The following is a 14,244-nucleotide window of genomic DNA, read 5'->3' on the forward strand; positions in this document are numbered from 1 at the left end:
AAATGGGGGCGTGCAATCAGGCGGCTCCTACTCTATTTCAATTGCCATAGATTACAAACGTTGCCTATCTCAAGTCCTAATACGAAAACACTCAAATGATAGAATTTCCTCATAAATTTCTTATAAATTTGCATAAGTTGCATTTTATTGTGTATATCTCTAAGCTATCGGTATACCAAATATCATTGAAATCCGTTGTCCCTTTGTACAGTTATTCTCCTTGAAAGATTTCAACAAAAACGCACCTGCAATTCCAGAGGAAGCTGTTAGGGGGGCTACCCCACATCGCTTCTTCTTTAAATCAAAGCTAACTGCCACCAAAAAATTAAGACCATAAATTGTACACAGCAAAAGATGCAAATTCGGATATTCTGCTGCAGTACCAATATTTAACACCTTGGAGCCTAAAATTGACATTGACTTTCGTCTTTCCGATACCTTCGCAAATACCAAATATCGTCACAATCCATCCAGAAGTTCTAATGTTATACAGTGGAAGCCAGTTAATTGCATGTTGGATAAACGCACACTTCGGTCAATTGCAAGGAATCCCAAAATCCCAAACTGGCTCCCATTCACTCCATTGATAGTGACTTCGCTTATCTGCACGGCGGAAAGTCACCAATGCCGGATAATTGCACGAAAATTTGCCAAACATCGTCAACAAATTGACTGAAAATGCGTGCTAAAAATCGTCATTCGTGGTACTAATAAACCAATAGCTGCCTGTGTAAAGGTACAATACTGACAACATGTATGAAATTGTTATTGGGAGCAAAAAAATGCGATATTGTGTGAGATCGTGGGCGGATCCCGGGCGTGTCAGCACCATAAAGAGACGCCAGCCCGCTAAAGGTCGTCAAAGACGGCTTTACGATTTGGCAGACAACTTGCTGTGTTACTCTCAATAAAAACTGTTATCTATCTGACTATTGTCTAATTACTCTAATTACATTTAGGGTCGCGGGGAAATACTTTGCTTTAAGGAGAAAATATTTGCTGTGGTCTAATTAAGTTCTTGGCTGCCAGTCAGAAGCCACGAGGTACACATACAGGTCCTACAGACATGACAGAAGGACATAGCAGTCGCTTTCGGCGGTGCGGTGCTTGCGTGATCATCAATTGTCAGTGTCACTGATCTAACCGTATTAACCGTACTCACCACACATATCCGGAAACAGAACACAAACACACATACATCCCGACAGACCAACACCAATACCTACGTTTTTCATTGAGGTGAGGCCATGCTGGGTTTGATTATATGGATGACATCGTCTGAGAATTAAACCCCAAAACTAATGCGAGCGTGCGAATAAAAACGTTTGGCAAAAAAAAAGCTAAAGTTGCCTTCATAACGAAATCTGAGTGGACGGGGAGGTTCACTAACAATGGAGTGAATGGAAGCCGGTTTGGGATTTGGGGATTCCATGCAATTGTAAAGTCTAATAGAGATCTCAATAAACAAACAAATAAACACGAGTCAACACACTGAGTAATGGTGGTTTTTCTTTAACATTTTCTTCTCTGATTTTCCACAGCGTCATCATCGACAACATTTTTCATAACACTAGACATAATTTGAGCAGCGTAAATGTGTACAAATACAAGGGATCGGTTACACATAGTACAAAAAGGAGGGTACTCAGAAATGGCAATCGCACATTCTTTAAAGGTTCATTATGTAACATTAGGACAATATGGAAAGTTGATTCTCCTATCATTATTTACATACTAATTTAGATCAACACTAAAAAATTGCATACTAGTAACAATATTCAGGAAGAGAGCTTACAGCATCATTGCACCATACAGACATTTTTTTAAATGTGATTTTTCAAACCAATGTACAGTATGTTGTTTATGAAAGGAGGGTCTAGTTTGAGATGGTTTCAAAAACTTAGCAGACCGTGTACAGCTTGCTTTGTATAGTCTTAAAATACCACAAATTCGAAAGAATTATACAAAATATGCTTCAAAATGGCTTTTACATTCAAATGAAGGTTTTATCCTTTTTCGAGAATTTTTGTAATTTTTGGGACCAAAATTTTACATTATAGGCCTTTAACACAAGCGGCAACTTTTACGACAGTTATCTCGCATGTAGGTAGGGTTCTTGGTGCACTCTCCAGTGCGGTACCAGTAACCACAGTGGTTGCTTTTGTCACGACAGTTGTTGTTGGTCGGGTTAGGACGGGTACCGGTACCGGTACCGCCGCTGCACAGCTGGCAGCTCCTGCGGCAGTTGGTGCGCATCCACTGAACGTAGGATCCGGTACGGCAGTACCCTAGCCTGGACCAGGACGGGCAGTTGTTGTTGCTGTCTCTGCAGTTGCCACCTCCGGTACCGGTACCGCCGCCTCCGGTTCCGGTACCACCGCCTCCGGTACCGGTTCCGGAGCAGAGGTTGCAGGCCTTGCGACAGTTGGTCTGCATGTACTGGCGGTACCGACTGGATGCACAGTAACCTTGACGTGGAAAAAAGTCATGTTATAGTTAGCCACTCAAAACTACATGACAGCAACAAAATGTTTGTTTTTTTTGTTTATGTGTCCTTCTTTTCTGCTTTCTTTTCCTCTGGGAGGATAATTAGGACTCAAGTTCAAACTACTAGTATGTATCATGTGTGTATGCATTCAGACATTTGCTATTTATAGGTTTAAGTGTTTTGTCAAATATTTCATTTTCCATAATGTGCTAGTTGTGGCGAGAATTGAGCATGACTTTAGCCCGCCATCGCTTTGTTTATGTACAACTATTTGTCTTATTTGATGTTTTCTTTAATGATAAACAGATATATAAACCTTGGCGGGACCACGAGTTGCAGTTGTTGTTCCGGTCGACACAGTTTCCGTTTCCTGTCCCGGTGCCGCCACCGCCAGTTCCGGTACCACCACCGCCAGTTCCGGTACCGCCACCGCCTGTAATGATCAAGATATTCTTAGAGTTAAAGGCTATTGATACACTCTCCGGCCCCACCGATCCATAGTAAGTAAGAGTCGATTACAGTAAAAGGCAGTTAATTGCACTTCGGATATCCGCACACTTCAGTCGATTGCACGATATCGCAACTGTATTGTCATTGATCTAACCGTATCTACCCTCTGGATACGTAGTACAGTGCAGTGTACTTAACTACCATGGTATTGGCAGTCTACCCTGTCCCAACATTAGACTGGACACTGCTCTGGGCTTACCCGTAATCATTGACGTGTAACTTATACAGTATACGGTCCAATAGCGTAACTTCGCATTATTGCAAACGCCGGAGAATTGCACGAAATATGCTGTCAAATTGGGTGTGCAATTAAACGGTTTTACTGTATCTCCCTCGCAGAAGTTATTTCCACATTGCTCATGTAGTTACCTGCATCAATCACCTACTTCAAAGAATTTTTCCGTATATATTGTAGACTATTACATGGACAATATTTGCACGCTAGAAAACTTGCGAAGACATATACATACAAAAGTATATAGGGCTACAAGGACGTACGAGACATTGACTGATCTACCGACTATTATGCAACTTTTCTACTGACCTGTGTTGCTGCACCGGTAAAGCGCCGCCAACTGGGTCAAGTCGGAATTGCTGAAACCTCTCCTCTGAGTAGTGATTGGTCGGCCGGCCCTGCACGTAACAAATACAAAGGTAACTAACTCTAAACGGTGACATTTTTGTCCAAAGAAGAAAATACACCTCCTAGAATATTTTCTTTAGGTTGGAAAATCTTATAAGGCTTAGGTTCCAATTGCAAAGGTGCCCGGCAGTGATGTATCCCCGGCAAGGCTCCGAACCCCAGATTTGCCCCGGCTGATTGCCGGATACCAGGGCGTAGCCCCAGATGTTACCGGGTCCTGCGTTCATTCAATTATAATTAAGTTCGATTTAAATTCAAGCCCGACCGGGCCCAAAGATACCCCTGAAGCTGCAAGGTTCCCCACAGGGGCAGACAAACCGACCGGGAACAATACCTCCATTTTGACGGAGCTCCGGAGGTAATAAAACAAAGAACTTCGGTGTCAGAAGGAGAGGTCTCAAGTGTCAGTGATGGTAGGACGACGGTTGAGACGGACAGACCGAAAGTAATAACTCCATTTTCATGGAGGTGATAAAACAAAGAATTACAGTGTAGGAGCTAGAGGACAGGTCTCACGTCTCAGAGATAGTAGAACGACGGTTGAGACGGACAGACCAAAAACAATACCTCCATTTTCATGGCGGTAATAAAACAAAGAACTTCTGCACAGGAGAGGAGAAGACTCACGTGTCAGTGATGGTAGGGCGACAGTTGAGACGGACAGACCGAAAACAATACCTCCATTTTCATGGCGGTATAAAATCTAGAACTTCTGTCCGGAAAGGAGAGGACTCACAAGTCAGTGATGGTAGGGTGACAGTTGAGACGGACAGACCAAAAACATTACCTCCATTTTCATGGCGGTAATAAAACAAAGAACTTCTGTACAGGAGAGGAGAAGACTCACGTGTCAGTGATGGTAGGACGACGGTTGAGACGGACAGACCGAAAACAATACCTCCATTTTCATGGCAGTATAAAATCTAGAACTTCTGTCAGGAAAGGAGATGACTCACAAGTCAGTGATGGTAGGGTGACAGTTGAGACGGACAGACCAAAAACATTACCTCCATTTTCATGGCGGTAATAAAACAAAGAACTTCTGTACAGGAGAGGAGAAGACTCACGTTTCAGTGATGGTAGGACGCCGGTTGAGACGGACAGCCCGAAAACAATACCTCCATTTTCATGGCGGTATAAAATCTAGAACTTCTGTCAGGAAAGTCGAAGACTCACAAGTCAGTGATGGTAGGACGACGGTTGAGACGGACAGACCGAAAACAATACCTCCATTTTCATGGCGGTAACAAAACAAAGAACTACTTTGCAGTAAAGGAGAGGGAAGACTCACGTGTCAGTGATGGTAGGACGCCGGTTGAGACGGACAGACCGAAAACAATACCTCCATTTTCATGGCGGTATAAAATCTAGAACTTCTGTCAGGAAAGGAGAAGACTCACAAGTCAGTGATGGTAGGGTGACAGTTGAGACGGACAGACCAAAAACATTACCTTCATTTTGATGGAGGTAACAAAACATAGAAGTACTTCTGTACAGGAGAGGAGAAGACTCGCGTTTCAGTGATGGTAGGACGACGGTTGAGACGGACAGACCGAAAACAATACCTCCATTTTCATGGCGGTATAAAATCTAGAACTTCTGTCAGGAAAGGAGAAGACTCACAAGTCAGTGATGGTAGGGTGACAGTTGAGACGGACAGACCAAAAACATTACCTTCATTTTGATGGAGGTAACAAAACATAGAAGTACTTCTGTACAGGAGAGGAGAAGACTCGCGTTTCAGTGATGGTAGGACGCCGGTTGAGACGGACAGACCGAAAACAATACCTCCATTTTCATGGCGGTATAAAATCTAGAACTTCTGTCAGGAAAGGAGAAGACTCACAAGTCAGTGATGGTAGGGTGACAGTTGAGACGGACAGACCAAAAACATTACCTTCATTTTGATGGAGGTAACAAAACATAGAAGTACTTCTGTACAGGAGAGGAGAAAACTCACGTGTCAGTGATGGTAGGACGACGGTTGAAACTGAAGGCGTAGCTGCCGTAGTGCATGACGGAACCGATGTCGTAGGCAGACCCGAGAGAGTTGACTTCGCGACTGGTATACTTCTGGAAGTTGTAGCGCACACCTACAAGATGGAAAGAAGATATGATTACCTTTCACATATAGTTATCTCTCCAAATATTCATGACTGTAAGTTACTACTGGTTCTTCTAATTTGCATTTGATGCAAACTATGGTTATCCTCAAACTGTCCATATGCCAGTCCGAAAACATTGTACTGTTTGTTTTTATTCCATAACCGGCAATCCACCTGATGGCGTAACACACCAGGTTTGTACTGAACAGTAGAAGCTCCATATCCTGACAGATTTATTTGATTCACTCACACCTAAGTGGACCCGAAGTCTTTTCACTAAGTTTGGGAGATTCGTTTACGTGCTCGAAGTTTGGCACTTCCCAAACATGGGAACTTCATTCAACGTCCTATCCGAAGAACATCCCTAACCGCATTTAGGTACTCATTTTCACCTGACTGAAGTGAGGAAAGGTATCAATCTCCAAGCAGATCCTACGGTAGCATAAGATAGTATCAAAAGCTGTCATAGGAGTGAAGCCTACTAGTGTGTTTTACTACATGGCAAATGTACACCTCTTGGCTGACTACACTCCTTAGCCAGTTGGGTACAATAGCTATCTTATGCCATCGTCGGATCTGCTTTGAGATTAGTCATCTTAACTTTAAGTGTAGCAACACTTCTTATTTTTTCTCGTAGTGTCGCCATTTTGTGGTGTCCGGAGCGCGCTGCTTGTTCGGGCCAATGATCCTCCTTGGCCAGTTTAGGCCTATCTTATGCCATCGTAGGATATGCTTCGAGATTTTCCCAAGGATAACCTACGTTACTGGAGCATGTCATGATCAGGAGATTTAACCCCACGACCCTATACCACTACGCTCTTATGTTGTATATCATAAATACTATTGGACTCACTTTGCGGGATGTTTGCCCACTGTATGCGGACATAGCTGTCCCTGTCAGGTCGGGACTGTTCGTGCCAGAAGCCGAGCGCGTGTAGGATCTCGTGAATGACCGTGCCGACCTGCTCACAGCCGTTACCGATGGAAACCTGCTGCCTCCCTCCGTTACGGCCCACGTTAGAGAAGCACCTGAAATGTAAACCAATTTTTAACCATCCGCCATCTTGAAATTTGGGGCTACGAGAAGTTTATCGCCAGTGTAAAATTAAAGAGACATAAAATTTTGAAAATTAGCCATACATAAAATTTGGCACCAATAAAATTAAGACGTTCTACGCAAGCCTGACCTAGTCTCGTGAGATTAAAACTAGATTAAAACAAGATGGAGTGATAGCCGTCGAAAATTTGGAAGTATGTACGTTTCTTTTAAAAACAGTCATTGCTTGAAGAAAATTTATATTAACTAAGACATTCAAATTTGAACTGTTAATTACAATAATGTTGACCCATTGTGTCCAGTATAGAATCAATCCAATTTTTGAAGAAGAAAAAATGCCTCCACCCCAGAGGCGTCGCCAAAAAGGAAGTGAAACTTACCCTCCAAGACTGGCGAACTCGATGTAGTCTCTCTGGTTGGTCCTGCGCACGAAGCGGATACAGGTTCGGCTGTGGAACTGCCGGATTGCGGCATTGATGGCGTTGGACTTGGCTGAGTTATAGGCTGATGGAGACAAAGAAAAAGTACGGTCACTTTTACAAGAAAAGACACTTAGCTTTCATGTGAAGCAAACATGACAAAGAGAAGTTGCACAAACTCGACGTAACCATCTCCATACCGGTATAGATTTTAAAAAAAGACCCAAAAAAAAAACACCTGGAATCCAAGACTGTTATCCAAAATCATTGACCTAAACATTCGATCATACAGCTGCCGAATCTCTATCGTCACTTTCTGTGAGAACTAGCAGACTCGGCACCTATATTAGTATACCATGCTTAACCGAACCCTCTAAGATTATGTTAGACCCAGTTTTAAAATACATTAACAGCGCCTCTGAAATGCATGACATATCGACAATGGTACACTATTTTATCGTTAATGATCCTTTCAGGGGCGTGAGTCCAAAAAGTGATACTTGAAGCAATAAAACAAACAATAAAGTACGAAGGCCCATCATAACAACTTTCGTCGCCTACACAATCGCGCAACCACTTTCACGAGGCTATGAACTTTGTCCTTATGGGCCTTCGTAGTGTAAAGAGGGTTCTGCTCGTACCGACTACCCTGTTGAAGGTGTACGGGACCGTTCGCCCTGTCCACAGCGGCCTCCTACTGGCACCACGCCCGTCACTGTCGATCACCTTCCGGAGGTACTCTTTGGTGTCGGCATTTAGGGTGATGTCACCCTCAAACAGCTTCTCTTCGCCATCTGTGTGTATGTAATAAAATATACATCATAAAAAAATCATGGAAATACGTTGTTCCCTTCTCGAGTTACTAGTATCCTCTTCCGACGCTTTTACAAAAATGCCCCTGCTGTTCCAAAACTAACTGCTAGGGGGCTCAAACTTATGTCACTTCTTCCTGAGCACAAGAGCTATCTAACACCTCATAATCGTGACCATAGTTTGTTTGGAACACGGAATAGCAAAACCGGCAAAAATAGCAAAATTGCAGTACCAAGGAAGGCCGCTAGGGGCCTCGAAATCTATTCATCTCCAGCTTTCTTCACACCCTACGATCGCGAACTCACCAAGTATGAAACAAATCCATCCAGTCATTCTGGAGTTATTTTGTTCACACACACAAACACACACACACACACACACACACACACACACACACACACACACACACACACACACACACACACAAACAAAAAAAAGCTAGTGAAAATATTTCATGATATAGTGATATTTCATGGAGGTAACTAGGCATTTGCAACAAATGCAGTATGTTAACCTTCACATGGTCTAACCTCTCCAAAGTAGGATGATGGCGTACCTGGAACACAGCTACACATGGGGCAGCCATCTTCCGCAGTCTCGTACCCAAACATGCAGGACAGCTCGCACTCGAACTCAGGGCACACTGAGCGACCGTCTGGGATTCCATTAAACAATCCTACGGAAGAAATAGAAAAATGCTTAAGTATTCAACATTCTATATATGTTTATTCATTGTATTGTGTTAATAAAGTTTGTCATGTTTTAATCCTTTTGTCTGTTCTTGTGGTGCTGGCAAAGTTTCACTATACATTTTTCCAAGTTCTGGGCATTTTCGACCCTTTGGAAAATATGGGTTTTCTTTTCACTATGCTGCGTTTTTTAAAAAGTAGAGACCTTAAGCTTTGTAAGGAGGCATAATGTTGGGAGCAGCACTACGAGGGTAAAACATAGTGTGATTGAAGAAATGTTCGCGGTGGTTTTATGTTCGCGGTTTTCGCAAGGCAGTCTTACCGCGAAATAAAAACCACCGCGAACATTTTTCCATTACATTATCTAACTACAGTGTATGGCGCTACCGCGAACTTAAAACCACCGCGAACACTCCACTTTTCCGCTAACGCGAAATTAAATCCCTTTGCATTTACAGTAATTGTGAGTGTTATAAATCACATTGTAGCAAACACTCAGTTTCTAGTGCACCAATTTTCTTTTTGTAAAGGAGCAATTTATCATGGGACAATGAACAAGTTCCTCCATCGTCAGCGTTTTTGGTGTTCTTATCTATTTTATACCGTATATATGTCCCTGACCCTCGAGTGTGTAAACAATGGTGAATTAAACAAACGCACCGGGGCACCATAATAAACAACTTCAGACTTAGATTACCACATAGCATCAAAAGACCACCGCATTTCGACCTCTGGGGTTTACTAAGTTGACTTCAACGTAATGACCAGACAGATTTAGTGGTCCTTGTAAGAATGGATACTATGGTACCATATGGTACTAGCCTAGGTTATTTTTAGCTTAATCGAGATTTCATGTTTGATGAACATGTTTTATTATTCAGCCTGATTTGCTTTCCACCATATTTTACCGTTATAAGTGTTAGTTTAATCGAGATTTCATGTTTGGTTCCACCTTAGCTGTCGATAACGAATTTGATTAAGGTTGGGCTAATAAACAACCATCAGTTGTTCTCTTTTCGTCTCAAATGTGGCAGAATTGGTTAAGGTCTCATTGATGAGTTTCCTCTTCCCATAGACTTCTATGTTATAATTCGTGTTTTACTTGGTCGCCTTTATAATGAAGCTACATGAAATGTCAGCAGATTTTTCATTCTATGTTGAGCAAATTTACTCTATATAATAGAAAAAAATTGCCAATGACTAGAATCCATAGGTTTGTTGTTTATAGCAATTACAAACTACGATTAGTCAATCCCCACAAAAGGCACTTTTTCGCTGCTATTGTACAACCGTACCACTCAGAACCCACGACTGTGTACCTCCGACCTAGCGCGCGGCTGTCAAACTTTACCTGCTGATTTCTTCAGTTACAAGCAAGCTTTCACCAATCTAACTTTTGAGATCAGTTCCGCTGGCTAAAAGGGAATTTCTCACCGCTAAAAACATGCGTCCGTGCAGCCGTTCATTTTTGGCTCGGATCTCTTTTAGGATCGCGGAGTAATACATCAATGAGACCTTAAGGTATACCACCGGAGCCACAATGTCAGAATTACTCCGCCAGGTCAAAGAGAGTCTACATTTGGAAACAAACGAGAATCGGTCGAAACTAGTCCGACCAACGGGCGTACGTTATCCGACTTGTGACCGATGATCAATAAGTCGGTCTCTACTCGCCCGACACCTGAAAGATCTACGACCTAAAAGATCACAGGCGACTAATCGACGATGTTAAGAACAAGGTTCGGCGCACAGCGAGCATCGGTCGACTCCTAAAAATCGCCGACGATCACTAAAATCATTGCGCTGATCGAGAAAACACAGGGCGTATTACTGCCGAAAATGTCATCTAGAGCTCGCAGACTCGTCTTATGATCGATTTTTTTCGCAAAGTGATGGGGGTATTATTAAGGGAACAGCATCGGCGACATATCAGAGGATTCGAACCCAGGTCCTCTGGGTTCTGAAGCAGTGTGAAAGCAATCTGCCATGGAATACTTCCTTTGCCAGTCATAAGTTTGTTTGCTAAGTAGTGAAGTGCATTGACCCCATTTAGCCGTGATTGACACCTATTGTTTTAGCCTATGATCACAGGTCACAAATCGTGTTTTTGTTTTTCTGCTTGCTCGAGTACTTGCGTAGCCACTTTTATCACTAGACGCGCATGTACGTGTCAGACAGTTCCAGACGTTCCAAAACAACAACAACATTGAGAAATGTTACAGAACATGTCAGACGAATTTTCAACAATAAAGAAATGACAATAACAAATCGTGTTTTGTTTTTGTTTTTCTGCTTGCTGGAGTACTTACGTAGCCATTTTAATCACTAGACACATATGTACGTGTCAGATAGTTCCAGACGTTAAAAAAACACTCTGGAATATTACAGATCATGTCAGACGAATTTTCAACAATAAAAATTATTTCATGATTTTATTTCAACGTTATGATTATTCGAATAGATTATCAATATCCACAGGGGACAAAATGTAATCAAACGCAATAAATCGTGTCAAGCATTCAAATAAACAAAAATCTATGTGCCTTTGCCTTGGGGGGAGAGGGGGTGGCTAGTTCAATGGACGACCTTTAAAGTATTACAATAAAGGTTAAAGCAGTCATATTCAATTGTTTTGCAAAGTGGTAGTGCAATGTGACAGCTCGCGTTTTGACTAAGCACACTAGGTAACCCTCTCTCTTCTCGAGTTTTTTTATAATGTACATGATGCACAGCTTTGACGCTTGTGACTTACACCTGACATTCCCTCATACGTATATACACGGGGCCGCCGACTTTACGTCACCATCCGAAATAATTAATCTCTTATAATATGTTCAAGATAGGGCCAAGATCGAACTTAGGCCCACATGGCTAGGTAGCGGGGTTGTGTTACCACTTGCGCCACGGGGACACACAAAACAGCAATTTTGCCCATTTTTAAGTCCATACATAAGCATACCTGCGTTCTGGTTGATCTCAATAATGCTGTCCAAAACCGACGGTCCATCCTCGTCTGTGGAATTCCCGTCCACGGGAGGGGTCTCGTCTGAGATGTTGAAAGACAAATAAGCATGTAAATGAAAACATGCATTGTGCAAAGGTCTTAATCTTGTTCTTACAATCGTAATCCCACAGACAGATTACAAGATTACAAATCTAAACTTAATCCTTTAATCTGTCTAGTCTGGAGAGTCATGTCAATCATTTGGGCTTTAGGGTCGTGATTTGAATTGAAAGTCAAGTTTAACCAAAGTTCACCGCACCGAACAATTGCAACTGGTGCAATGGAAGACATAATGTTTTACAAGACTGCGTGCTACATTTCAAGTCCAGCTACGGTCCAGGTCGAGAGGATCAGGTCCAGGTCCGGACCTGAACGTGGACCTAATTATCTGTGAAAACTTGTGAATAGGCGATACGAAAAAAAATGGTCCATTTCGCTACAAAGAAATCTGTTTGGGGAAGTATCCGACAAACTTTACATCTTCATGTAAACAACACTAACTGCCTCTGTTTTAGGCCAAGTTTGACCGTAGAAGCTTGGTAAAATGATTGGGATAAACCCTCCACTTCGCTCTTGTTCTTTTCTTGGCCTATTCGGGACATTAACCAAATGCGATTTGGTTTTAATATTCAATTCTAAAAGAAGATGCTATTCTCATTTGAATACGTCATGAAAGTTACACTCAGATGTCTATGTAGTTTCAATACTAGTTACAGAGTATTGAGACTTACCGATGGTGTAGTTGGAGTTGAACTCCGGATCTGGCGGCAGTTCGATGCCGATCGGGAGCGGTACGAGGTTGTCCCCACTGCCTTCCTCGTCTACCTCGGTAGAGTTCCCCTCCTCTTCTGCCGAGGGAAACACTGCGGACCTTCCCTCAGGTTGTGGTTCTTCCTCGTCTTCTTCTTGAGGTGGCTCGGAGTCGTCAGACGACACAGGTTCCTCAAGGTTTCCTTCTGCGTCCCATCTCTCATCCCAGCTCTCTTCTTCTTCATCCTCTTCCCACTCATCTTCAGGCGGTGGTGGAGGCGGTTCGTACATCTCGGAATCGTCGTCGGTTTCTCCCTCGTACTCCTCCCCATCCCCTGGTTCGGGGGCTTCGGGGGGATCAAGCATTTCCATCTCAACGCTCTCTGATTCTTCGGACCGGTCCGGTTCTTCATCTGGGGCAGGATCCTCCGCGACCGGTGCCGCCAAACTTACGGCAAAGATACCGATGAGAAAGAGAGCTGCTGAACAACGCATGGTTATGCAGTAGAACAAGTTGTGCACAAACTTTCTGCAGAACTTCTGAGTCAAGCCACCACGCGGGGTGAACTTTATGCACGCCTATCTGGGGCGCCAGTGACGTAGGCCCACGTCCGTCCACACAAGTCGGTCGAAACACAATAGAGGTCGTCATCGGGCGACAGTTAGGTAAACATCTTGACCTGTTCTATGATAAGCCGTGATCGGATCACGGGTCTTCTGGGAAACAATGTCCGATTTACAATTTGTTTATTGGAGAGAGAAAGAAGTAAACAACGCTTAGCACGTCACAAAGTTTGGCTATTTTGTTTCATTGACGTGCGGACTGACTAATACTGCATGTTTTCTAACTTGACATCATGTCTACCGTGGATTAGCCGGGCTTTCTCTGTGGGGCTAGGGAAGCTTTCCGCCGCCGGGGTAATCACAAGGACCCGGTACAAATGTCGGACTTTAATTATGTCGGACGTGAAAGGTTACCCAGGCGGCCGGAGAAAAGCCTTTCCTGTCCCGATGAGACCCGGCTTACCCACGCCAAACTGGAAGCCACCAGGTTCCATGTTTTCTACACTGCGAAATTTAGAAGTCAAGACATTCTGACGGTGATGCTGATTGTGAGTTGTAGAATCCTTGTCGCTTGAATATTTTGCACAATAATTGGCTTGTGCATAGGTTGCGATAGAATAATGTGTACTTCTTTCAGTTTTTGAGCCTCTCGACTTTTTAAGACATCTTGTCTAACACTAACATGAGGTTTACACATTGCACATGACTTATGAAATTATGTATTCTGTATCTCCGTCATTGAAAAGCGGCCTGCAGGCCGATTTGAGCTTCATGTGACTGAACAAAGGGTTCAGACAAACAAATAAGTGATTCGGCAACTGCAAACTGCCCAGAAAATACTGTCATTTGTATGTTTACACTCCGACACGAATAGATAATCATAATCGTGCGATTTCTTTAAGATTTGTGGCGTCTTCCAAGAAGTTGCTCTTTTATTCACCAAGGGGGTTTGAGAGTATTGAAACACAGAAACGCGGTAAGTCTGAGCAGTGCATTAGTACGTCACACTTACACTGGGTACTACGTCAACAAAGCTATCATGTTTCTGAGTAGACCATTCAAGAAAGCACACACCGTTGTGAAGCTTTGTTCATTAGTCCCTCTGATTCATAAAGTCTACGTGATACACTATGACAAAGTGTACGGTGCAGGGAACGTCCCAGGTAACTATCAACGTCTTCTGAGAAAGGAGAAGGTAGAAG

General features: G+C 43.0%; 1 protein-coding gene across 2 annotated transcripts; it reads right to left on the bottom strand.

Moving 5' to 3' along the window:
• Positions 1 to 1,496: 1,496 nt before the first annotated feature.
• LOC118418070 (zinc metalloproteinase nas-15-like) lies at positions 1,497 to 13,100 on the bottom strand. Of its 2 annotated transcripts, none has more exons than XM_035823897.1 (10): positions 12,460 to 13,100; positions 11,684 to 11,770; positions 8,592 to 8,711; positions 7,864 to 8,016; positions 7,184 to 7,307; positions 6,600 to 6,775; positions 5,602 to 5,734; positions 3,543 to 3,631; positions 2,805 to 2,900; positions 1,497 to 2,468 (listed from the first exon to the last, which is right to left on the bottom strand). In XM_035823897.1, exons 1-10 carry the CDS (start codon positions 12,971 to 12,973, stop codon positions 2,065 to 2,067), a joined length of 1,896 nt encoding a protein of 631 aa, XP_035679790.1. In that variant the 5' UTR covers positions 12,974 to 13,100; the 3' UTR covers positions 1,497 to 2,064. The 2 variants fall into 2 exon arrangements, with proteins under 2 accessions (XP_035679790.1, XP_035679789.1); XM_035823896.1 differs by having other exon boundaries at positions 2,805 to 2,921; positions 12,460 to 13,099.
• Between the last annotated feature and the right edge of the window lie 1,144 nt (positions 13,101 to 14,244).

The sequence above is a fragment of the Branchiostoma floridae genome, chromosome 6 (assembly GCF_000003815.2).
Source record: "Branchiostoma floridae strain S238N-H82 chromosome 6, Bfl_VNyyK, whole genome shotgun sequence".
Lineage (NCBI taxonomy): Eukaryota > Metazoa > Chordata > Leptocardii > Amphioxiformes > Branchiostomatidae > Branchiostoma > Branchiostoma floridae.